This window comes from Salvelinus alpinus, chromosome 17 (genome assembly GCF_045679555.1).
Source record: "Salvelinus alpinus chromosome 17, SLU_Salpinus.1, whole genome shotgun sequence".
NCBI classification, from domain to species: domain Eukaryota; kingdom Metazoa; phylum Chordata; class Actinopteri; order Salmoniformes; family Salmonidae; genus Salvelinus; species Salvelinus alpinus.
The window spans coordinates 46,546,497-46,571,088 of NC_092102.1; the positions used below are offsets into that span (position 1 = coordinate 46,546,497).

General features: G+C 43.0%; 1 protein-coding gene across 1 annotated transcript; it reads left to right on the forward strand.

Annotated features, from left to right (window-relative positions):
- The first annotated feature begins 417 nt into the window (after positions 1-417).
- On the forward strand, positions 418-19,801 carry LOC139543056 (SRSF protein kinase 1-like). Its single transcript, XM_071349180.1, has 15 exons — positions 418-552; positions 1,260-1,314; positions 4,798-4,934; positions 6,116-6,224; positions 6,426-6,513; positions 6,686-6,880; positions 7,478-7,643; positions 7,790-7,815; positions 7,964-8,204; positions 8,511-9,005; positions 9,210-9,310; positions 9,554-9,661; positions 10,208-10,277; positions 17,246-17,338; positions 17,621-19,801. The coding sequence occupies exons 1-15, from the start codon at positions 540-542 to the stop codon at positions 17,806-17,808; spliced, it is 2,085 nt and encodes a 694-aa protein (XP_071205281.1). The 5' UTR covers positions 418-539; the 3' UTR covers positions 17,809-19,801.
- Positions 19,802-24,592: the final 4,791 nt, after the last annotated feature.

Consider the following 24,592-nt stretch of genomic DNA (forward strand, 5'->3'; position numbering starts at 1 on the left):
TGGACTGATCATGTCAGTCATCATCGTGAATCAAGTCTACTGGCAAATCCTTTTTAATCCTTGTCATATGAAGAGAAATAATGAAGATAAAATATAGATATAACTAGTAGTTATTGGCAGAGAGGTTTGGAACTCTTTGTTATTGGTCTATTAACCAATTTATCACATGTCGATGTCACCATGTAAAGCTGAAACTCCCACCCATGTAAACCTGGTGATTTAGAAGGCCCTGTGTAAATTGTATTTTCAACCAGCAACTAATTTACTATATCAGTAAATAACACTGAACTTGTTCACGCTTTTACAGTGTTAGTTTTATCAGCTGCTGTACAATATGACATAAAACACAGGAAAAACGAATTTTGACTGCACTGGGCCTTAACATAAATTTTTATTTTTTTATTTTTTTTAAGTCAGTTATTGACATTGCAATGTTGAAACGCGGGCGTTTAATCTGAAGGTTTCCTCATTGCCATACGAGAGTGACGTCGTCGTTTGTGCTGCTGGCAGAACGAACGTCTCTGAACTACCGGATCAACATGGAGAGAAAAGGTAATCTTCATAAAGATACAAAATACAAACGTTTAAGCAGTTGTGCGTTAACATATTATTAACAAATGTCAATTGACGTCGTTTTTAAAGTTACAGTTCATTATAACGACGTAATCTTATGTACGAAGTGTTTTGTGGAACTGCATCTACTGCTAAGCTGAACGCTAGGCACGCGTTGGCTCAGCTAGCTACCTTTTACTAACCAGTTAGCACCATCAACCTGGCCCCTACAATCATTGCTAACTGCTTCCATTTCATGTGTTTTTCATGAAAAAGTAATCGAGTAAACGTGGAGGGAATAATGCAATATTTATACGACAGATCTTCAGTGAGTGGTGGTTGCACGAAAGCTTGCTAACTAACGTTAGCTGGCCAAACATCGCAGTGGCTGTTCCTGTTTTAAAAGAGGACGTTACTGAATATTTTCAATCACTATCTCACTTATGTAATACGACCAGATTTTGATTACTACCTGTTTTCTGCGGTAATAGTTAGCTAGTTAACAACTGTGGCTAACGTTAGCTAGCTAGCTAATCATTTATTTGATACCTCAGCCAGCTTTCAAATGTCTTTGGCTAACTAACTTAGCTAGCTAGCATATAACGTTCAACCCAGTGAAGAAACATAGCCTCTAAAATACTGGTTAACCAGAAATGGGATAGTTAGCTAGATATTGAATAAATGTGTTTTTATCATTACATTTACAGTTTTAGCACTTCAAGCAAGGAAGAAGAGGGCGAAAGCAAAGAAGTCGAGCAAGAAGTGAGTATTTATGTAGTGTACTGTTAGCATGTCTCGCTACATTTGACACAGGGCATTTAGTTTGACCATAAGCATTGAATCAAGTAGGGTCCTAAAAAGGACTGACTGCGCGTTGTGGTCCAGTATGTCGACGACAGTCACATTACTACTAGACTGCACTTGCGGCAGATGTACTGATGTCGCAGTACCCGTGATGTCGTGTATTTTTCGTTTGGATAAATTGTCAGTTGCCTGTCAAGTCAGTATATCCGTTTTCTACCACATACCATAAACACCCAGTTAATTAATTATTTAGGAATGAGATGTTGTAGAAAAATGCATTTGTGTGAAGTTGCAGGAAAATACTTTAGATGGCATCTGTCCTTCGTTTCCATAGCAGCAGTTAATTGGTTGGCTTTGAGTGTGTGTGAACTATAACGTCCTCTGTTTGGTTTATTCTCTGTAGTCAGAAGGAATGCAGCATATCTGGAAATGTAATGAGCTAATAACATCAATATTTACGTAGTGACACAAACTGCCATCACACCAGTGTATAGTGTGAGTGTGACCATGACACGTCTAAGGTAGATATGGACATCTGAATGCATAGAGGAGGGCTACTCCTGGGGCGCCAAAGCACTTCTGGGTTTTGTTTCCATCGGATTGTTAATTGCACTCAGTTAATTGGTGTCCTAGGCCTACACTAAATCAGTCCCGAATTAGTAGGCAAGATTGAAAGCTGGCAGAAGTGTAACTGGCCTCGAGGGCCAGATTTTGAGTTGCACCGGCACATCGTTTAGTACAAATGTAGGTGACTCTTGGGCCTGCCCTGAACAAAAATATACCTTTAAAAAAAATCCTATGACACCCATTTTCAATATTCTGAATGATGTAGAGTATTTTAGTTAATGTTGAGGTCGTTGTGGTTTACCCAACAACAGCCAAGCCAACCCACACCATGCTAGCAGACATCCTTTCTGTAGGCCAGATATTATGTAATGCCTAGCTGCTGTGCTGCTATTTAGAGGAGCAGGAGAACGATGAAGTCCTCAGCACGGGCCAGCTGAAGCACAACGTTATGGATGAGGGAAAATGCCCTGCCCTTGAAGTTATCATTCGTTTGTCAGTTCCTCCTTTTGCTGACCTAAACAATGCTAAATTATTTATTTTAGTTTAAGAGCGCCTCTCATCAGACATCTATTGCCAACCTAGAAGTGTTTTGTCCTCTGTTTCACATTAATAAATCACATTTTAAACATTACATAAGCAAAATGACTCAAGTTAATGTTGTCCTTCAAAACAATGGATTCGCACACTGTAGTCATCCTATGTATATGTGTGAACAACGTTGTATTATAGAGGATTATGCAATGGGTGGGCATAATCCTGAATGCTGATTGGTTAAAACCGCATTCCAACTGGTGTCTAGTCCACAAATTACAACCGGCTAAATTTAAGGCGTTGACATGCCTATTTACTCTGTTCAATCTGACTGCGCAATCCATTGCAGGCAATTTATAAACTTGTTCTCTAGATTAAAAAGCATCTAAACTAACATTTTAGTTTTCAACAGCAGAGATTTGTATAAACCTTGCTGTCTGACTCTCCAACATTTGCAACATTGTTTCAATATTCAAATTTGATCTCCGGCTGTCCCATAGTAATGAACATGTTGGGATGAGACATACAGTTAGGCAGATTTTGTCAGCCAGTCATGAATCAGCATCATTTTTATGGATATATTCAAAGAACTATCAATGGAAAACAGGTCAAATTAAATAAAGTGTAGCTAGTTTGCAGTCTTTCCAGCTTCAGTTTGAAGTGATTTTTGTGTTGTTGGCTAGCTCCTCTCAACAACAGTGTCCTGATGAGAGAACACATTTTCTATGCCAGGCGAAATCGCACCTCATTAGCTCATTATTATGGATGTATCCAAATAAATGTCACTAGAAAACAGCTTATGCAAATGCACTACTTTGCAGTTATTCTGGCTGCACTTTTTGACGTGACTGTAAGTTAGCCATAGTTGGCTAGCTAGCAAGCAAGGGCTAAGAACGTTGCCAGCCAGTATGGCAATGGAACATTTAGAACAAACGACTGGGTCGCGTCTCTGGCAACCAAACCGATAGAACGAACGACCGACCAGCCGGCTTGGGTAGCAACCCTAGATTTGTGTCAAAACTATATCTTGTGGAAGAATGAATAGTATGAATACATTTATCAAAATGTTTTTAATGAAAATATGTAAATCATTATATTTTTTTTTTTTTATATATTTGAATATGTAACCCATTGTATAAAAGTCATAATGCCCTCAAAGCTGGTGTTTGGAGGATATATCAGCATCCTCCTCACATCTGATTGGCTTGAAGGGCATTCTAGAGCGTGCATTATTTCCCTTTATAAACTGGGTGGTTAGAGCCCTGAATGCTGATTGGCTGACAGCCGTGGTATATCAGACCATATACCAAAGGTATGACAAAATATTTATTTTTACTGCTCTAATTACGTTGGTAACCAGTTTATAATAGCAATAAGGCAACTCAGGGGTTTGTGGTATATAGCTAATATACCACGGCTAAGGGCTGTGTCCAGGCACTCGGTGATGCGTCGTGCCTAAGAACAGCCCTTAGCCATAGTATATTGGCCATATACCACACTCCCTCGTGCCTTATTGCTTAAATAACACAGTATATTTCACGGTAGAATTCAATGTCTATAGTTCTTTCTTACATGTTTGAGCTGCTTTTGAAAGCAAAAGTCGAATTGAAAACATTATTGGCATTGTTGAATTCAATTTTCATAATGGCAAGCTAGTACTGATGGTTAACTAAACTAGCAAATATGTTGGTTTGGTTACCAAGGCAACTACGGTAGCTATCTAGTAAACGTTCTAGCTACTTCTGTGGATGTTGGAACACATTTCTACCGGCAAATGTGTTCAATTATAGCCATGGTATAAAAGGGATAATCACCTCGGGGCTCTATGCGTTCTCTGGAAGATAATGCAACTCTGTGGAATATTGTTCATTATTTTTCATTATTTTCCATAGAACGCATAGCCCCCCCCCCCCACACACACACACCCACTGATTATCCCTCAGTTAGTGGGCTGTCACTCTACTGTGAGACGTCGTGAATGGAAAGGGTATAACAGTCCTGTATTAAATGTTAGTGTAATTGCCATGCAAGTATCACTCATCTCTGGAAAAATGTAATGTTTTCCCTGGAATGCTGGTTATAGAATGTAGACATAATACTGTGCTGTTATACAACAAGATATCATCTTAGTGCCAGTAGTAATATACATTAGTACTTCTGCCAGAAATACCAGAATGTTTTGTCTTGTACTATTTTCTGTGACTAAAAATATATTCTACTAGTGATTTTTAAGGAAAGGGGGAAAAGTTGAACACTAAAGAGTATCGGTAAATATTGTCAAACGCCTGTGCTACGTGCATAGGAGAAGGTCTCTAACCATTGTTCTGCGTGTCCTCCATCCAGACAGCCAGCCCACCCCAGGGGGGCAGCACCCCAGCAGCAGCCCCAGCCAGAGGCCTCTCCCCAGGAGCCAGATGAGCCTGAGGAGATCCTAGGATCTGATGATGAGGAGCAGGAGGACCCCAATGACTACTGCAAGGGTGAGGGGATGACTGCTGCAAGGCTGAGGGGATGACTGCTGAGGGGATGACTGCTGCAAGGCTGAGGGGATGACTGCTGAGGGGATGACTGCTGCAAGGCTGAGGGGATGACTGCTGAGGGGATGACTGCTGAGGGGATGACTGCTGAGGGGATGACTGCTGAGGGGATGACTGCTGAGGGGATGACTGCTGCAAGGCTGAGGGGATGACTGCTGCAAGGCTGAGGGGATGACTGCTGAGGGGATGACTGCTGCAAGGCTGAGGGGATGACTGCTGCAAGGCTGAGGGGATGACTGCTGAGGGGATGACTGCTGCAAGGCTGAGGGGATGACTGCTGAGGGGATGACTGCTGCAAGGCTGAGGGGATGACTGCTGAGGGGATGACTGCTGCAAGGCTGAGGGGATGACTGCTGAGGGGATGACTGCTGCAAGGCTGAGGGGATGACTGCTGAGGGGATGACTGCTGAGGGGATGACTGCTGAGGGGATGACTGCTGAGGGGATGACTGCTGAGGGGATGACTGCTGCAAGGCTGAGGGGATGACTGCTGCAAGGCTGAGGGGATGACTGCTGAGGGGATGACTGCTGCAAGGCTGAGGGGATGACTGCTGAGGGGATGACTGCTGCAAGGCTGAGGGGATGACTGCTGAGGGGATGACTGCTGCAAGGCTGAGGGGATGACTGCTGCAAGGCTGAGGGGATGACTGCTGAGGGGATGACTGCTGCAAGGCTGAGGGGATGACTGCTGCAAGGCTGAGGGGATGACTGCTGAGGGGATGACTGCTGCAAGGCTGAGGGGATGACTGCCGCAAGGGGGGGGTGACTATGATGAAGTGACCTGCTAGTCTCTAGGGAGTTCCTGCAGTGTCTGCTTTCTTTCTGAGTTCTGGCTGTGTGGATAGAACTGACCAGAAAATTACGTTCCTTCCTAATATGTGAAACTTGCCACTGGTTTCAGGCCGAGCCAAGAGTTTAAAGTTGGCAAAGTCAACCAACTCATTGTATGACTTTTTAAAAGTAGAATGTTATTTCATTATTAGTCCTCTCTAGTTGTAATACATTACCTTGGGAGTCTACAATAGTCTACATTAGGTTATTTTGGACTTCAAGGCTGAGCCAATGACTCGTTTTAATGATGTTGGCTTTCCTACTGTCACTAATCTCCCTCTGCTGCGTGTCTAGGTGGCTACCACCATGTAAAGATAGGAGACCTGTTCAATGGGAGGTACCATGTGATCAGGAAGCTGGGCTGGGGACACTTCTCCACTGTGTGGCTGGCCTGGGATATCCAGTAAGATCACTTCTCATATCATTGTCTGTGAAGGCCTGAGACTGCATCACACTAGATTCTGATCAACAGATCTTCACAATTCCAGAAGCAGTATTTGTTAAATCAACATTGAATTTTTTGCTGAAATAATCCTATATTGCATAGAATCAAACATACATTGTCTTCTGTGTCAGCTTGATTGACTGACTGTTTGTTTTGTAGGGTGAAGAGGTTTGTGGCTATGAAAGTGGTGAAGAGTGCAGAGCATTACACAGAGACGGCTGTAGATGAGATCAAACTGCTCAGTTCTGTGAGTACTAACTTAGTCAATCATACTCACCAGCATGACATCAGCATGATATTTTAATCTGTAAAATACTTCCTTTTCTTCCCTGTGCCTTTGTTCACCGTTCCTTTCAGACATTTGTTCTGATACGTTTTTTTTATTTCCTGTTTTTTGTTTTGTTTTTGTGGTTTCGTAGGTGAGAAACACGGACCCTGACGATCCCAAGAGGGAGATGGTGGTTCAGCTACTGGATGAGTTCAAGATCTCCGGCATCAATGGGACTCATGTGTGCATGGTGTTTGAGGTGCTGGGGCACCACCTACTGAAGTGGATCATCAAGTCCAACTACCAGGGCCTTCCTCTGCCCTGCGTCAAGACCATCATACGACAGGTAAAACCACAGGGCGTAGTCCTCCATACCGGGGCTATCCAAACCTAATCCTAGACCCTGTTGCTGATCAGGATTGGGGTCAATTCCATAGCAATTCAACAAGTTAACTGGGATTCCTTATTTCCTCCATTGAAAAGCAATGAATTGGAATTGAATTGGCACCAACCCTGCTACTTATCCTTTACCTCATTGACCTTGTAAAGATTCATTTAAAAAAACGATTCAGTCCTATTTTTTTTATTTTTTATGTCTTATCTACTTAAACTATCACAGGGCCTCTGGCTGAAGTGAAATTGATTTCCAGACTTCCTTGACCAATGACCAAGAGGAATGGCAATATGGGACTAGTATTACTGAGTGGCGCAGCGGTCTGAGGCGCTAGAGGCGTCAATACAGCCCCACTCTTTCGATCTCGGGTTGTATCACAACCGGCCGTGATCAGGAGTACCATAGGGCGGTGCTCAATTGGCCCAGCGTTGTCCGGGTTAGGGGAGGGTTTGGCCGGGGCAGGCCGTCATTGTAAATAAGAATTTGTTCTTTAACTGACTTGCCTAGTTAAATAAAGGTTAAATAAAGTAATTGGTGCCCATTGTGCAGGTTCTCCAGGGGTTGGACTACCTTCACACCAAGTGTGAGATCATCCACACTGACATCAAGCCAGAGAACATCCTGTTGACGGTGAATGAGCCATACGTGAGGAGGTTGGCCGCGGAGGCTACGGAGTGGCAGAAAGCAGGGGCTCCCCCACCCTCAGGGTCCGCAGGTAGGGGTTAAGCACCGCACAGACGCACCCCACAGACGCACCGCACAGACGGCGACACACAGACAGCAGCACTCGTGCAAAAGTTCCCCAAAATATGGTACTTTGCTGTACAGCAGTATGTTGATTTGTCTCTGTTCTATTTTCAGTCAGCACAGCTCCAGTTCCAAAAGCAGTAAGTCTCCCCTTTTCACTCATTGCCTTGGCTAACAATTTCAGCCATACAGTGTTACTGTGCTACTGCAGCCACAACCAGTAGCTATTGTATTCAGTAAACCCTGTTGACGTCTGTCCTGTCTGTCCTGCTTCCTCTTCCTCTCCAGACGACCAAAATGTCCAAGAACAAGAAGAAGAAATTAAAGAAGAAGCAGAAGCGTCAGGCGGAGCTGTTGGAGAAGTGCATTCTGGATCTGGAAGAGATGGAGAAGGCTCCGGAGAGGGAGGAGGAGGAGGATGATGATGAAGAGGATCCGGAGTCTCCCGTATCTCCCAAGCAGCAGCGGCCATATTGTGCTCCTCTCAGACAGGTCTCCTTACAGGAAGTAGCCAGCCAAGACACAGCAGGTGACTTTCTGTAATTCAATTCAATACTACTTTATTGTCACTCAAGGGGACGTTAGTATTTTTCAATCATGGGCCTGGAGATCCACACTGGGTTGTACAGCTTTTTGCTCAGCAGTGATGCACCTGATTCAACTAATCTACTAATTATCAAGTCCTTGATTAGTTGAACCAGCCGAGCTGGGACAAAAGCCTGCACACCCAGTTGGGTCTCCCAGATTAGGATTAAGAACACAGAATTAGACTAATTAGAAGGGAACTACTAGTCCAGCCTCCACTAGATCTAATGTTATTTTCTCATTTACCCAGGATGCATTGCGGGTGCAGAGGTGACGCGGTTAGGACCAGAAGGGATAATAACAGACGCAGAAGTGAACTGTAACGGCCTTCATCCTGAGGAAGCGGACGATAAAACGGAGGAGAGGAAGGCACAGTGGAGAGAGCAAGACCAACACAACGGTAACGTAGACCAAACAGAGGATTGTCCTCTTCTTCAGGAGTCTCCACCACCTCAACCCGTGTATAACGGCCTGGTGTCCCCGGATACCCCAGAGAGTGAGGAGGAGAGTGGAGCTCTGACCTGGAAGGTGGCTGAAATAAAGACTAAAGCATCCGAGTCTGAGACGAAAAGCTTTGATGGCCAGGAGGAGCTATCGCCAGAGGAGCAGAAGAATCAGGAAAGGAGTCAAGTAGAAGTGACAGAGGAGGCGCAGGGCAGGAGTTGGAAGGAGCAGAACAGGAGTCGTGGGGAGGAGGAGGTGCTGGACAACGCCCAGTTTGGAGAACAGGAGAGTCTGAAGGATGGTGAGTAGACAGTCGGGATGGTGAGTAGACGGGTATCAAAAATCAGATATCTGTATTTTTAAACAGGCGGATTTTGGATTATTATGCTAATTATATTTGGGCGTTGACTGTAGTAGAGTACGTTGTATTCCTTCTTTATTTAACGGTCAGATCAGTGTTGTAATGGCTGCTTGCTGAGTTTCTCTTCTCTCTTTCTCGATGCAGCCAAACTAGCAGCGGGGAACCTCCTGGTGAACCCCCTGGACCCACTCAACGCAGACAGACTGAAGGTCAAGATAGCGGACCTGGGAAACGCCTGCTGGCTGGTGAGTATCTGCAGATGACCTAAGGGATTTCCTGCTTAAGTCTTCCCCGGCATTAATGTCGCCTGCTTGCTTGAGTTTGCCAATGGAATTACCCCCCCCCCAAAAAAATCAGAACTCCACCCCAGCAGGCTCCAATCAAACCTGGAAAGTAATTAACAAAGAAAAACACTGTTTGAACCCAGTTCTGCAATAGCAGTCTCATTGCCCTGGTTTCCCCCTTGCCCCTTTCTGTCTCCCCCGCAGCACAAGCACTTTACGGAAGACATCCAGACGAGACAGTACCGTTCTCTAGAGGTGCTCATAGGGTCTGGCTACAACACACCAGCTGACATATGGAGTACAGCCTGCATGGTAAGACTGGACAACAACACACTTTACAACATTTTAAAACCAGTAAATAAACGGAAAAGTAGAAGAGATTAATTTAGTCGTTTCCTTGCTGTAATTGGATGTAGTCTTGGGTGAATCACGAAGCTACGACGGACTAGAATTCCCTTTTACTAGCCATGTGAATTTCCCCACTTGGGATAATTAAGCAATAAGGCACAAGGGGGTGTGTTATATGGCCAATATACCACAGCTGAAGGCTGTTCTTACGCACGACGCATAGCGGAGTGCCTGGACACAGCCCTTAGCCGTGGTATATTGGCCATATACCCCAAACCCCTGAGTTGCCTTATTGCTATTATAAACTAGTTACCAACGTAATTAGAGCAGTAAAAATAAATATTTTGTCATACCTGTGCTGTACGGTCTGATATACCACGGCTGTCAGCCAATCAGTATTCAGGGCTCGAACCACCCAGTTTATAATGGAGGATAATTGACTCGTACACTGTCTGCTTCCTGCCATTAGGTTGTCTGTGTTTTTGTTGTTTATTGTTTCCTTCTCTGCAGGCGTTTGAGCTGGCCACTGGGGACTACTTGTTTGAGCCCCATTCCGGGGAAGATTACTCCAGGGACGAAGGTAGTTATGCAGCCGAATATTCATCTGCTTGATTTGAATATATGTTTAGTAGTCTAATTTTAGAAGGTTCCCTCTGTGCTAATCTTACGTACCTGATTCTAATCATTATCTGGCCTATCAGCTGAATCCGGTTATTTACAACTGGGGTTGGAGTTAAAACCCACAGGAGGGTCGGCTCTCCAGGAACAGGGTTGTAGAGCCCTGTTGTAAACCTACAGGAGGGTCGGCTCTCTAGGAACAGGGTTGTAGAGCCCTGTTGTAAACCTACAGGAGGGTCGGCTCTCTAGGAACAGGGTTGTAGAGCCCTGTTGTAAACCTACAGGAGGGTCGGCTCTCCAGGAACAGGGTTGTAGAGCCCTGTTGTAAACCTACAGGAGGGTAGCTCTCCAGGAACAGGGTTGGAGACCCGTGGTGTAAACCTACAGGAGGGTAGTTCTCCAGGAACAGGGTTGGAGAGCCCTGGTGTAAACCTACAGGAGGGTAGATCTCCAGGAACAGGGTTGGAGAGCCCTGGTGTAAACCTACAGGAGGGTAGATCTCCAGGAACAGGGTTGGAGAGCCCTGGTGTAAACCTACAGGAGGGTAGCTCTCCAGGAACAGGGTTGGAGAGCCCTGGTGTAAACCTACAGGAGGGTAGCTCTCCAGGAACAGGGTTGGAGAGCCCTGGCCTACAGAGAAGAGATATTTTAGATTCTTGACATTAACCGTTTTCATACTGTGAAATACCTTCCCGAAATATTAATAGGTTTTCATTCAATCTTTTCTTGTCACTTTGGGGTTTACTTGGTCCTAAATATTAATACATGCATTAATGATTAAAAACCAACAGTTATACTTTATGCAGTAGGTGGTGTGTACATTCAATGGTGTACAATACTGTGCAATGCATTTGATGGTACAATATTGATTAGTAGTCTAGTTGACAGTAAAGACTACAGTGATTTTGTAATTGGTTTAATAGCCAACTGGATACATTGTTGTAGCATGTGTCAGCTAGCCTGGGCCTGTTCATTACTGTAGCCAGCTGGTCTATCATAGTCATACCATGTGTTTAAATGGAGAGATGAAGTTGTTGACAATAGCACGTTGTGTGGTATTGGAGCTGGCTATATGTCAGCTATAGTCAATCCTAAAGGGCCAGTTTCCCGGATTATTTTAAAGCCTTGACTTGGACTGGAAAGTATGTTCAGATTTAACATTTGAAAGTGTTTTTTTTTTTTTTTGTTCAAAAGAAACGTGCTAGGTGTCATTAACCTATCCACCTCTCTTTTTACAGTCTTTCTGCTACGTAATAACCTGCTAGGTGTCATTAACCTATCCACCCCTCTTTTTAAAGTCTTTCTGCTACGTAATAACCTGCTAGGTGTCATTAACCTATCCACCCCTCTTTTTACAGTCTTTCTGCTACGTAATAACCTGCTAGGTGTTATTAACCTATCCACCCCTCTTTTTACAGTCTTTCTGCTACGTAATAACCTGCTAGGTGTCATTAACCTATCCACCCCTCTTTTTATAGTCTTTCTGCTACGTAATAACCTGCTAGGTGTTATTAACCTATCCACCCCTCTTTTTACAGTCTTTCTGCTACGTAATAACCTGCTAGGTGTTATTAACCTATCCACCCCTCTTTTTACAGTCTTTCTGCTACGTAATAACCTGCTAGGTGTTATTAACCTATCCACCCCTCTTTTTACAGTCTTTCTGCTACGTAATAACCTGCTAGGTGTTATTAACCTATCCACCCCTCTTTTTACAGTCTTCCTGCTACGTAATAACCTGCTAGGTGTCATTAACCTATCCACCCCTCTTTTTACAGTCTTTCTGCTACGTAATAACCTGCTAGGTGTTATTAACCTATCCACCCCTCTTTTTACAGTCTTTCTGCTACGTAATAACCTGCTAGGTGTTATTAACCTATCCACCCCTCTTTTTAAAGTCTTCCTGCTACGTAATAACCTGCTAGGTGTCATTAACCTATCCACCCCTCTTTTTAAAGTCTTCCTGCTACGTAATAACCTGCTAGGTGTTATTAACCTATCCACCCCTCTTTTTAAAGTCTTCCTGCTACGTAATAACCTGCTAGGTGTCATTAACCTATCCACCCCTCTTTTTACAGTCTTCCTGCTACGTAATAACCTGCTAGGTGTTATTAACCTATCCACCCCTCTTTTTACAGTCTTTCTGCTACGTAATAACCTGCTAGGTGTTATTAACCTATCCACCCCTCTTTTTACAGTATTTCTGCTACGTAATAACCTGCTAGGTGTTATTAACCTATCCACCCCTCTTTTTAAAGTCTTCCTGCTACGTAATAACCTGCTAGGTGTCATTAACCTATCCACCCCTCTTTTTACAGTCTTCCTGCTACGTAATAACCTGCTAGGTGTCATTAACCTATCCACCCCTCTTTTTATAGTCTTTCTGCTACGTAATAACCTGCTAGGTGTTATTAACCTATCCACCCCTCTTTTTAAAGTCTTCCTGCTACGTAATAACCTGCTAGGTGTCATTAACCTATCCACCCCTCTTTTTAAAGTCTTCCTGCTACGTAATAACCTGCTAGGTGTCATTAACCTATCTACCCCTCTTTTTACAGTCTTTCTGCTACGTAATAACCTGCTAGGTGTCATTAACCTATCCACCCCTCTTTTTATAGTCTTTCTGCTACGTAATAACCTGCTAGGTGTTATTAACCTATCCACCCCTCTTTTTACAGTCTTTCTGCTACGTAATAACCTGCTAGGTGTTATTAACCTATCCACCCCTCTTTTTACAGTCTTTCTGCTACGTAATAACCTGCTAGGTGTTATTAACCTATCCACCCCTCTTTTTACAGTCTTTCTGCTACGTAATAACCTGCTAGGTGTTATTAACCTATCCACCCCTCTTTTTAAAGTCTTCCTGCTACGTAATAACCTGCTAGGTGTCATTAACCTATCCACCTCTCTTTTTACAGTCTTTCTGCTACGTAATAACCTGCTAGGTGTCATTAACCTATCCACCTCTCTTTTTACAGTCTTTCTGCTACGTAATAACCTGCTAGGTGTTATTAACCTATCCACCCCTCTTTTTACAGTCTTCCTGCTACGTAATAACCTGCTAGGTGTCATTAACCTATCCACCTCTCTTTTTACAGTCTTTCTGCTACGTAATAACCTGCTAGGTGTCATTAACCTATCCACCCCTATTTTTAAAGTCTTCCTGCTACGTAATAACCTGCTAGGTGTCATTAACCTATCCACCCCTCTTTTTACAGTCTTTCTGCTACGTAATAACCTGCTAGGTGTCATTAACCTATCCACCCCTCTTTTTACACTCTTTCTGCTACGTAATAACCTGCTAGGTGTCATTAACCTATCCACCTCTCTTTTTACAGTCTTTCTGCTACGTAATAACCTGCTAGGTGTCATTAACCTATCCACCCCTATTTTTAAAGTCTTCCTGCTACGTAATAACCTGCTAGGTGTCATTAACCTATCCACCCCTCTTTTTACAGTCTTTCTGCTACGTAATAACCTGCTAGGTGTCATTAACCTATCCACCCCTCTTTTTACAGTCTTTCTGCTACGTAATAACCTGCTAGGTGTTATTAACCTATCCACCCCTCTTTTTACAGTCTTCCTGCTACGTAATAACCTGCTAGGTGTTATTAACCTATCCACCCCTCTTTTTACAGTCTTCCTGCTACGTAATAACCTGCTAGGTGGTATTAACCTATCCACCCCTCTTTTTACAGTCTTTCTGCTACGTAATAACCTGCTAGGTGTTATTAACCTATCCACCCCTCTTTTTACAGTCTTCCTGCTACGTAATAACCTGCTAGGTGTTATTAACCTATCCACCCCTCTTTTTACAGTCTTCCTGCTACGTAATAACCTGCTAGGTGTTATTAACCTATCCACCCCTCTTTTTACAGTCTTCCTGCTACGTAATAACCTGCTAGGTGTTATTAACCTATCCACCCCTCTTTTTACAGTCTTTCTGCTACGTAATAACCTGCTAGGTGTTTATTGTACATTATTGTTATGAGTAAATCTATGATCATGTGATGTTGAGTACCTACCTTCATTCCTGTCTTTATTTTCCCCCTCAAACAATTGGAGCTGTATTTCTGTCAACACTGCACATCATCTCCAGTTCCCCACGCCCTCTACTCATCTGCCCCCTCCTCCTCCTCCCTCCTCCCTCATTCGCGCTTCATCTCTTCTCCTCTGTTTCTGTGCTAGGCTTTTTGCTCATACTTGTGTACGTTGAGTAACTTTAAACATTTTTCAATTTGGCACAGCTTGATGTGATTCAGTGGAACGTTTAGGTATTTGCTGAGGTAGGTGGAAGCTAGCCCAGGGCTAACTGTCATAAGCTACAGCTCTCCATCTGCTACAGCTAGGTGTTGACTACTTACACCTTGAATCTGAACACCTAGTTATAGATTGGCCCGACGTTGTGCGTGTGGACACGTTTTACTCGTGAGTACCAGAAGTCCTCACAAGAATCATAAAGAAGCTCAAATTCAGAAGTGGGGACGGTCCTCACTTGTTTTTAAAGGCTATTATAGGGTTAGGAGTAAGGGTTAGGAGTAAGGGTTAGGAGTAAGGGTTAGGAGTAAGGGTTAGGAGTAAGGGTTAGGAGTAAGGGTTAGGAGTAAGGGTTAGGAGTAAGGGTTAGGAGTAAGGGTTAGGAGTAAGGGTTAGGAGTAAGGGTTAGGAGTAAGGGTTAGGAGTAAGGGTTAGGAGTAAGGGTTAGGAGTAAGGGTTAGGAGTAGGAGTAAGGGTTAGGAGTAAGGGTTAGGAGTAGGAGTAGGAGTAAGGGTTAGGAGTAGGAGTAAGGGTTAGGAGTAGGAGTAAGGGTTAGGAGTAGGAGTAAGGGTTAGGAGTAGGAGTAAGGGTTAGGAGTAGGAGTAAGGGTTAGGAGTAGGAGTAAGGGTTAGGAGTAGGAGTAAGGGTTAGGAGTAGGAGTAGGAGTTAGGAGTAGGAGTAAGGGTTAGGAGTAGGAGTAGGGGTTAGGAGTAGGAGTAAGGGTTAGGAGTAGGAGTAAGGGTTAGGAGTAAGGGTTAGGAGTAAGGGTTAGGAGTAAGGGTTAGGAGTAAGGGTTAGGAGTAAGGGTTAGGAGTAAGGGTTAGGAGTAAGGGTTAGGAGTAGGAGTAAGGGTTAGGAGTAAGGGTTAGGAGTAAGGGTTAGGAGTAAGGGTTAGGAGTAAGGGTTAGGAGTAAGGGTTAGGAGTAAGGGTTAGGAGTAAGGGTTAGGAGTAAGGGTTAGGAGTAGGAGTAAGGGTTAGGAGTAGGAGTAAGGGTTAGGAGTAGGAGTAAGGGTTAGGAGTAGGAGTAAGGGTTAGGAGTAGGAGTAAGGGTTAGGAGTAAGGGTTAGGAGTAGGAGTAGGAGTAAGGGTTAGGAGTAGGAGTAAGGGTTAGGAGTAGGAGTAGGAGTAAGGGTTAGGAGTAGGAGTAGGAGTAAGGGTTAGGAGTAGGAGTAAGGGTTAGGAGTAGGAGTAAGGGTTAGGAGTAGGAGTAAGGGTTAGGAGTAGGAGTAAGGGTTAGGAGTAGGAGTAAGGGTTAGGAGTAGGAGTAAGGGTTAGGAGTAGGAGTAGGAGTTAGGAGTAGGAGTTAGGAGTAGGAGTAAGGGTTAGGAGTAGGAGTAAGGGTTAGGAGTAAGGGTTAGGAGTAAGGGTTAGGAGTAGGAGTAAGGGTTAGGAGTAGGAGTAAGGGTTAGGAGTAGGAGTAAGGGTTAGGAGTAGGAGTAGGAGTAAGGGTTAGGAGTAAGTAGTAAGGGTTTAGGGAAAATAGGATTTTGTATGTCAAGTATAGTAAGACATAGGTGAATTGATCTGAGGATCTTCTAACCCCTAACTCAACTGATCATTAAAATACCATGTCCATTCTTTATCTTACTGGCTTGTAATATCTGCGTGCGTGTAGCAGACATTGTCTTCCTTCTGCTTCGTGACTTCAGTCTACTGAAACTAGTTTCTGCCATAGAGAGAAATCTCCCGAGAGGATGGTGTTAAATGGATTATCTCTATGGTTTCTGACAGTTCTGTTCCAAAGACTGAAGGGGTTCAGTTGGTAAAGATACTGTGGTTGTCGTCTACGTGTGCTTCATGTCATATTATGTTCTCATTGTCTTTAATATTGTTTTATTTAACCTTTTTATTTAACTAGGCAAGTCATTGAAGAACAAATTGTTATTTACAATGACAGCCTACACCGGCCAAATCCGGACGAAGCTGGGCCAATTGTGCGCCGCCCTATGGAATTCAATCACGGCCAGTTGTGATACAGCCTGGAATCGAACCAGGGTCTGTAGCGACGCCTCTAGCGCTGAGATGCAGTGCCTTAGACCGCTGCGCCACTCGGGAGACCCAAAATATGCTGCCGCTTGGCTTCTTTCTTCATCTCTGCTTCCTCCTTGCTTTCTCTTCTTCCACTTTCTCATTTCTCTATCTCTTTTTATATATATATATATATATATATATATATATATATATATATATATATATATATATATATATATATAGCTCTGATTTATTGAGTTGTTGGGAAAAGTTCCCCACCACTATGCACTGAGTGGGAAATTCTCCCAGGAATGGTTCACCAGAAGAGGTACTGTTTGTCTGTGGCCCAGCACTGGGGGAGGTAGAGCAGGCAAGTTCCTCTGACAGCACCAGGAGACCCAACTGCTACATTCCAAATGTCAACACTTGTATACTACGTAGAATCAGAACCACTTTAAATCCAGTCTCTGTCATGTATAGGTGTTCTCTACTTCATTTTAGGCAGCTGTCTTTGTACTGTTTGACAGGTAGTTATAGGTATGGTACACCCCAAAATAAAAGGGATTGTACACCCCTAAATAAAAGGCGGGTTCCTCAAAGTGCTGTTAGACTGACCCCTTCACCCTCACCCAGGGTGGGCTTGTGACTGACTGGCACACCAAGTCTGACTGTCTCGTCCTCTTCTCTTCCCCGTCTCTCAGACCATATTGCATTGATCATTGAGCTGCTGGGGCAAGTCCCACACAAACTCGTAACAGCTGGGAGATATTCCAAGGATTTCTTCACCAAGAAAGGTAAAGCAAAGCGGTTATGTAAGGTTTTTAAACGATCTATCTCTCCTTTGTTGTAAATCTATGCGTGTATTTCATAGTGCCAATAATTTTGGGGGGGTTGGATTTTCTTGTATGCTGTAATTTTAAAGGACATTTTTTAGTAACAGTCGTGTGTGTGTGTGATGGTGGTGGTGAGTCTTGTGGTGATGTGAAACGCTGTCTGACTGGCTGGCTGACTGCCGTCTCTCTCTGTCTAATCCTTCTACGTGTCTCTGAGGCTGTCTCTTAACTTCTCTTTCCTAGGGGACCTGAAGCACATCACCAAGCTGAAGCCCTGGGGGTTACTAGAGGTGCTGCAGGATAAGTACGAGTGGTCCAAAGAGGAGGCTGATTGTTTCGCTGACTTCCTCCTTCCCATGCTGGAGCTGGTACCAGAGAAGAGGGCCACGGCTGCAGACTGCCTGCGCCATCCCTGGATCGCCCCCCAGTGACGGCCCCCAGTACTGCAATACAAAACACCTAGGGCCTCTTCAGTAGGCAAACGTTTTTGAATGTTGCAGCTCATTTGAATGACTGGAGCTGACTTATCTCTTCTTTTTTTTACTTGTCATTGAGGCATGTTTGTTCTCCGTTACGTTCGTTCCGTAACGTTTTGCCCTGCTGAATGTGGCCCGGTTTACCCCTGATGAAACCTTCCAACCACTGCAATGTAAAACCCCGGGGCTATGTTCAGGAGTATGTAACGTTACTGAACGTTCAGATAAAAAAATGTATGTTGTCGATCACATGATCATCTGTCAGAGTAGGGAATCGTGTCTGCTCTTTTCATTACATTTCTATCTGCAATATTCCATTTTGACATTTTAGTCATTTAGCAGACATTCTTATCCAGTGTGTCTGCTGCTAGACCAGTGTTTCCCAACTCCAGTCCTCCAGTAAGCCCAACTCCGGTCCTCCGGTTCCCCCAACAGCCCAACTCCGGTCCTCCAGTACCCCCAACAGCAGCCTTTTGTTGTAGACCTGGACAAACCTACCTGATGCAGCTCATTGAGGACCTGATGAATAGTTGAATATGGTGTGCTTATCTGAGAATGTGTACTCTGGTGGAGTTAGGAAATACTGTGCGAAATGACTCCAAATGTGAAAGTAGCGTTTCACGTCCCTGAATTACATCCCTAGATGTATACCCTCTAGTGGAGGCATCTGGCCACTGGGATGCAAATTAAACCTCTTACAAGAGACTTGTTGCAACAGATCACTTTCCAATTGGATCATCTGAGATGGCTATTTATTTTTGGTTTGTATTCTTACATTTTGTTATTATTATCATCCTATATTTGTTTTTTTGTTTTTTTTGTACTGATGTTTAAAGCCAGTAGACAACATTGACCATAAACCAATCATTTTGGTGGTCCAGAATTCTGTGCTCTGTACACTTCTCACCCATATACACTATATATACAAAGTATGTGGACACCCCTTAAAAATTAGTGGATTCGGCTATTTCAGCCACACCCGATGCTGTCGGGTATATAAAATCAAAGCACGCAGCCATGCAATCTCCATAGACAAACATTGGCAGTAGAATGAATGGTCTTACTGAAGAGCTCAGTGACTCAACGTGGCACCGTCATAGGATGTCATGTTTCCAACGAGTCAGTGTGGCAAATTTCTGCCCTGCTAGAGCTGCCCTGGTCAACTGTAAGTGCCGTTATTGTAGAAACGTCTTGGAGCAACAACGGCTCAGCCGCGAAGTGGTAGGCCACACAAACTCACAGAACAGGACCACCGAGTGCTGAAACGCGTAAAAGGCATCTCCTTGGTTGCAACACTCACTACCGAGTTCCAAACTACCTCTGGAAGCAACGTCAACTCCGTATTAATGGTTTTGGAATTGAGATGTTCATTGAGTAGGTGTCCACATACTTTTGGTTATGTAGTGTAAGATAACTTGTGATTCCCACCACCATCTTGCTTTGTTCTACCCCAGCACAAGACCCTGGAGCAGAACAAGATCAAGGAACTGTAGTCACTAGTGCCCTCCACCACTTTTGTAACCCTGTCTCTGTCATCTAACTTGATACCACTTGGTTTTTCCTCTGATAAAGGCAAAGAGTACAAATGTGTTACAAAACAAAATGCCTTATGGGTAAAGGTGTATTAGGAAGTTGCACATAAGGCAAACGAACATGAACGAACTTGTAGGTTGCAGTCCGCTCTCTCTTTTCTGACTGAACTATTTCTACTTCTCCACAGGAAATACATTAGAGGACTGTCTAGCTGTTCCGATCAGTAAAACTCACACCACCTTGTTTGTACAGAATACGTTATTGTACTACCTTGTCATTGATTCATTCTCATCGGATTAGAGACTGGTTTTCTCATGTTTTGTGGGTTTCATTAAGTAATATTATGTTCATAAGAGCCCCATCCAAAATAAGAGATTGAGAGAAAAAATAAATTGTGTGTGTATATATACCTGTACCAAAGAGTTTGCCTTGTTCTGTATATTACAGCCATGTACAGTTTTTAACAAATCCTAGGATGTGTCCGAAATCGCACCCGCTTCCCTTAACAGTGGATTCGGAAAGTATTCAGACCCCTTCACTTTTTCCACATTTTATGTTACAGCGTTATTCTAAAATGGATTCAATTTGAATTTTTCCCTCGTCAATCTACACACAATACCCCATAATGACAAAGTGAAAATAGGTTTAAGAAATGTTTTCACATTTATTTAAAATAAACTATCAAATTTACGTAAGTTTCAGATCCTTTTCAGTACTTTGTTGAAGCACCTTTGGCAGTGATTACAGCCTCGGGTCTTCTTGGGTGTGACGCTACAAGCTTGGCACACCTGTATTTGGGGAGTTTCTCCCATTCTTCTCTGCAGATCCTCTCAAGCTCTGTCAGGTTGGATGGGGAGTGTTTTGCAGCACAGCTATTTTCAGGTCTCAAGGACATTCAGAGAGTTGTCCCGAAGCCACTCTTGCGTTGTCTTGGCTGTGTGTGTAGGGTTGTTGTCCTGCCATTCAGGCCAAATAGGTCAATCTTGGTTTCATCAGACCAGAGAATCTTGTTTCTCATGGTCAGAGTCCTTTAGGTGCCTTTTGGCAAACTCCAAGCCGGCTGTCATGTGCCTTTTACTGAGGAGTGGCTTCTCTTTGGTCATTCTACCATAAAGGTCTGATTGGTGGAGTGCTGCCGAGATGGTTGTCCTTCTGGAAGATTCTCCCATCTCCACAGAGGAACTCTGGACTCTTGTCAGAGTGACCATCGAGTTCTTGGTCACCTCCCTGACCAAGGCCCTTCTCCCCTGATTGCTCAGTTTGCCAGGGCGGCCAGCTCTAGGAAGTGTCTTGGTGGTTCCAAACTTCTTCCATTTTAAGATTGATGGAGGCCACTGTGTTCTTGGGGACCTTCAATGCTGCAGACATTCTTTGGTACCCTTCCCCAGATCTGTGCCTCGACACAATCCTGTCTCGGAGCTCTACTGACAATTCCTTTGATCTCATGGCTTGGTTTTTGCTCTGACGTGCACTGTCAACTGTGGAACCTTATATAGACAGGTGTGTGCCTTTCCAAATCATGCTTTATCAATTGATTTTACTACAGAAGGACTCCAATCAAGTTGTAGAAACATCTCAATGATGATCAATGGAAACAGGATGCACCTGAGCTCTATTTTGCGTCTAATAGCAAAGGGTCTGAATACTTATGTAAATAAGGTATTTCAGTTTTTTTATTTTTAATACATTTGCAAAAATGTCTAAACCTTTTTTTGCTTTAGTATTATGGGGGATTGTGTGTAGATGAGGAGAAACATTTATTTAATACATTTTAGAATAAGGCTGTAACGTAACACTCAAGCATCTGCAGAGAAGAATGGAAGAAACTCCCCAAATACAGGTGTGCCAAGCTTGTAGCGTCATACCCAAGAAGACTCAAGGCTGTGATCGCTGTCAAAGGTGCTTCAACAAAGTACCGAGTAAAGGGTCTGAATACTTATGTACATGTGATATCAGTTTTTATATTTTAAGACATTTGAAAACATTTCTAAAAACCTGTTTTTGCTTTGTCATTATGGGGTATTGTGATGTCATTATGGGGTATTGTGATGTCATTATGGGGTATTGTGTTTAGATAGATGAGGGGGGGAAAAATCTATTTAATCCATTTTAGAATAAGGCATCAACGTAACAAAAATGTGGAAGAAGTCAAGGGGTCAGTACTTTCCAAATGCACTGTATAGTGCACTCCATGGGAAGAAGGGTGCAATTTAGAACGGACCCTACTCTGTCTTAGCTAAAATGATTTAGCTGGGTAGTGATGTTTTAATGACGCATTCAGAAGAAGTGTGCTAGATCTTTTGTACGCATGTCCATCAGCTGTTAAATGGCACCGTCTCCTAGAGGTCTGAACCAAGAGTTGTATATCACACCATTTTTCTTACATGAATGTCACTTTGATTTGTCTTACCTTCCCGGGGTTACCCACTTGGTCATTGGGTAAAAATATATTATTTTCTGGAACTACTACATGTACCCATCTCATTGTTATTAAATTATTAGAGATGCACTTTTTTTTTTTTTTTGCACCCACCATGCTTAATGTGCGCAATGGTCATGTGAGGTGAAATGTGTATTTTGGGATGTGAAGCACTCCGTTTGTTTGACCTGACGAAGATCTGTTTTGGATGGAAGCGTTGTCAATAAAGATGTGTATTGGGAGCTTTAACAATGTGCGGGCCTTCTTGTTCTGTACTAGTCATCTTTCTTAGCCCAGCACCTATGTTTTTAAGTATGTGCGTATGACCACAAACATAAAATGTGTATTGGCGGTTATAGAGTTATATTGTATACACAAAACATTGCTAAATAACATGATGAAATAACACTGCATTCAATTACCAAGGCTCGAAAAAGGGGCGAAAACCACGTGAAAACAGGGTACCATTGGATACAGTAAGGCCCAAACAAATGTCCTCTAGCATAATGAGTAATTAAACTGTCCTCTAGCATAATGAGTAATTAAAATGTCCTCTAGCATAATGAGTAATAAAAATGTCCTCTAGCATAATGAGTAATAAAACTGTCCTCTAGCATAATGAGTAATAAAAATGTCCTCTAGCATAATGAGTAATAAAACTGTCCTCTAGCATAATGAGTAATAAAAATGTCCTCTAGCATAATGAGTAATAAAACTGTCCTCTAGCATAATGAGTAATAAAACTGTCCTCTAGCATAATGAGTAATAAAAATGTCCTCTAGCATAATGAGTAATTAAACTGTCCTCTAGCATAATGAGTAATAAAAATGTCCTCTAGCATAATGAGTAATAAAAATGTTCTCTAGCATAATGAGTAATAAAATTGTCCTCTAGCATAATGAGTAATTAAACTGTCCTTTAGCATAATGAGTATTAAAACTGTCCTCTAGCATGAGTAATTAAACTGTCCTCTAGCATAATGAGTAATAAAAATGTTCTCTAGCATAATGAGTAATAAAACTGTCCTCTAGCATAATGAGTAATAAAACTGACCTTCAGCATAATGAGTAATAAAACTGTCCTCTAGCATAATGAGTAATTAAACTGTCCTTTAGCATAATGAGTATTAAAACTGTCCTCTAGCATGAGTAATAAACTGTCCTCTAGCATAATGAGTAATAAAACTGTCCTCTAGCATAATGAGTAATAAAACTGCCCTCTAGCATAATGAGTAATAAAACTGTCCTCTAGCATAATGAGTAATTAAACTGTCCTCTAGCATAATGAGTAATAAAACTGTCTTTTAGCATAATGAGTAATAAAACTGTCCTCTAGCATAATGAGTAATTAAACTGTCCTTTAGCATAATGAGTATTAAAACTGTCCTCTAGCATGAGTAATAAAACTGTCCTCTAGCATAATGAGTAATAAAACTGTCCTCTAGCATAATGAGTAATAAAACTGCCCTCTAGCATAATGAGTAATAAAACTGTCCTCTAGCATAATGAGTAATTAAACTGTCCTCTAGCATAATGAGTAATAAAACTGTCTTTTAGCATAATGAGTAATAAAACTGCCCACTAGCATAATGGAATTGCCTAGTCAAAGCCCAGACCTCAATCCAATTGAGATTCTGTGATATGACTTAAAGATTGCTGTACACCAGCGGAACCCATCAAACTTGAAGGAGCTGGAGCAGTTTTGCCTTGAAGAATGGGCAAAAATCCCAGTAGCTAGATGTGCCAAACTTATAGAGACACACCCCAAGAGACTTGCAGCTGTAATTGCTGTAAAAGGTGGCTGTACAAAGTATTGACTTTGAGGGGGTGAATAGTTATGCACGCTCAAGTTTTCTGTTTTTTTGTCTTATTTCTTGTTTGTTTCACAAAAAATATTTTGCATCTTCAAAGTGGTAGGCATGTTGTGTTAATCAAATGATTACAACCCCCCCCAAAATCTATTTTAATTCCAGGTTGTAAGGCAACAAAATAGGAAAAATGCCAAGGGGGTGAATACTTTCGCAAGCCACTGTACATGTCAGAATCTGGACTGAAACAGAATCCCTTTGGGCTGGAATCCACAGTGTTGTTGTCACTGAGTGAGGGCTGGAGTCCACAGTGTTATTGTCATCGAGTGAGGGTTGGAGTCCGCAGTGTTATTGTCATTGAGTGAGGGCTGGAGTCCACAGTGTTATTGTCATCGAGTGAGGGCTGGAGTCCACAGTGTTATTGTCATCGAGTGAGGGCTGGAGTCCACAGTGTTATTGTCATCGAGTGAGGGCTGGAGTCCACAGTGTTATTGTCATCGAGTGAGGGCTGGAGTCCACAGTGTTATTGTCATCGAGTGAGGTGTTAACCTCTCCTCGACAACAGGGATGACAACTTCAGTCACTGGGGGTGACAGCCAGGGGCCTGTACGACTGTTCATGAGCTAAGGTTGCCTAAGGGCTGGATAGAGAGGAAGGCCAGCAAGGGCATTTTGAAACGGCCTCTACGTCCGCCCCTGGCTATACATGTTGGCTCAGCAAACACGGGATGCTATACATTAAAATGTGCAGGTTAGTTAGGCTAGATTCTTCTAATCTCACTTGATGCAAACTGCATCCACCCACAGATCTTGTTTACACTCCCGGTGTTAAAACCAGAACAGAGTGGAACAGACCATACAGCACACAGCAGCATGGAGGTACCCACGAAGAAGAGGGCTGTTCTAAAGGGATGGATGTGAAGTCCAGAGAACTTCCTTTATGAAGAAGAAGAAGAAGGGAAAGGGGGACGAGGGGGAGGA

What these genes read in the sequence shown, in the direction of transcription:
- LOC139543056 (XM_071349180.1), top strand. An exon ending in CCCCAATGACTACTGCAAGG is followed by an intron (nt 4,935 to 6,115) that starts GTGAGGGGATGA and finishes CTGCGTGTCTAG; the next exon opens with GTGGCTACCACCATGTAAAG. An exon ending in AGATCAAACTGCTCAGTTCT is followed by an intron (nt 6,514 to 6,685) that starts GTGAGTACTAAC and finishes GTGGTTTCGTAG; the next exon opens with GTGAGAAACACGGACCCTGA.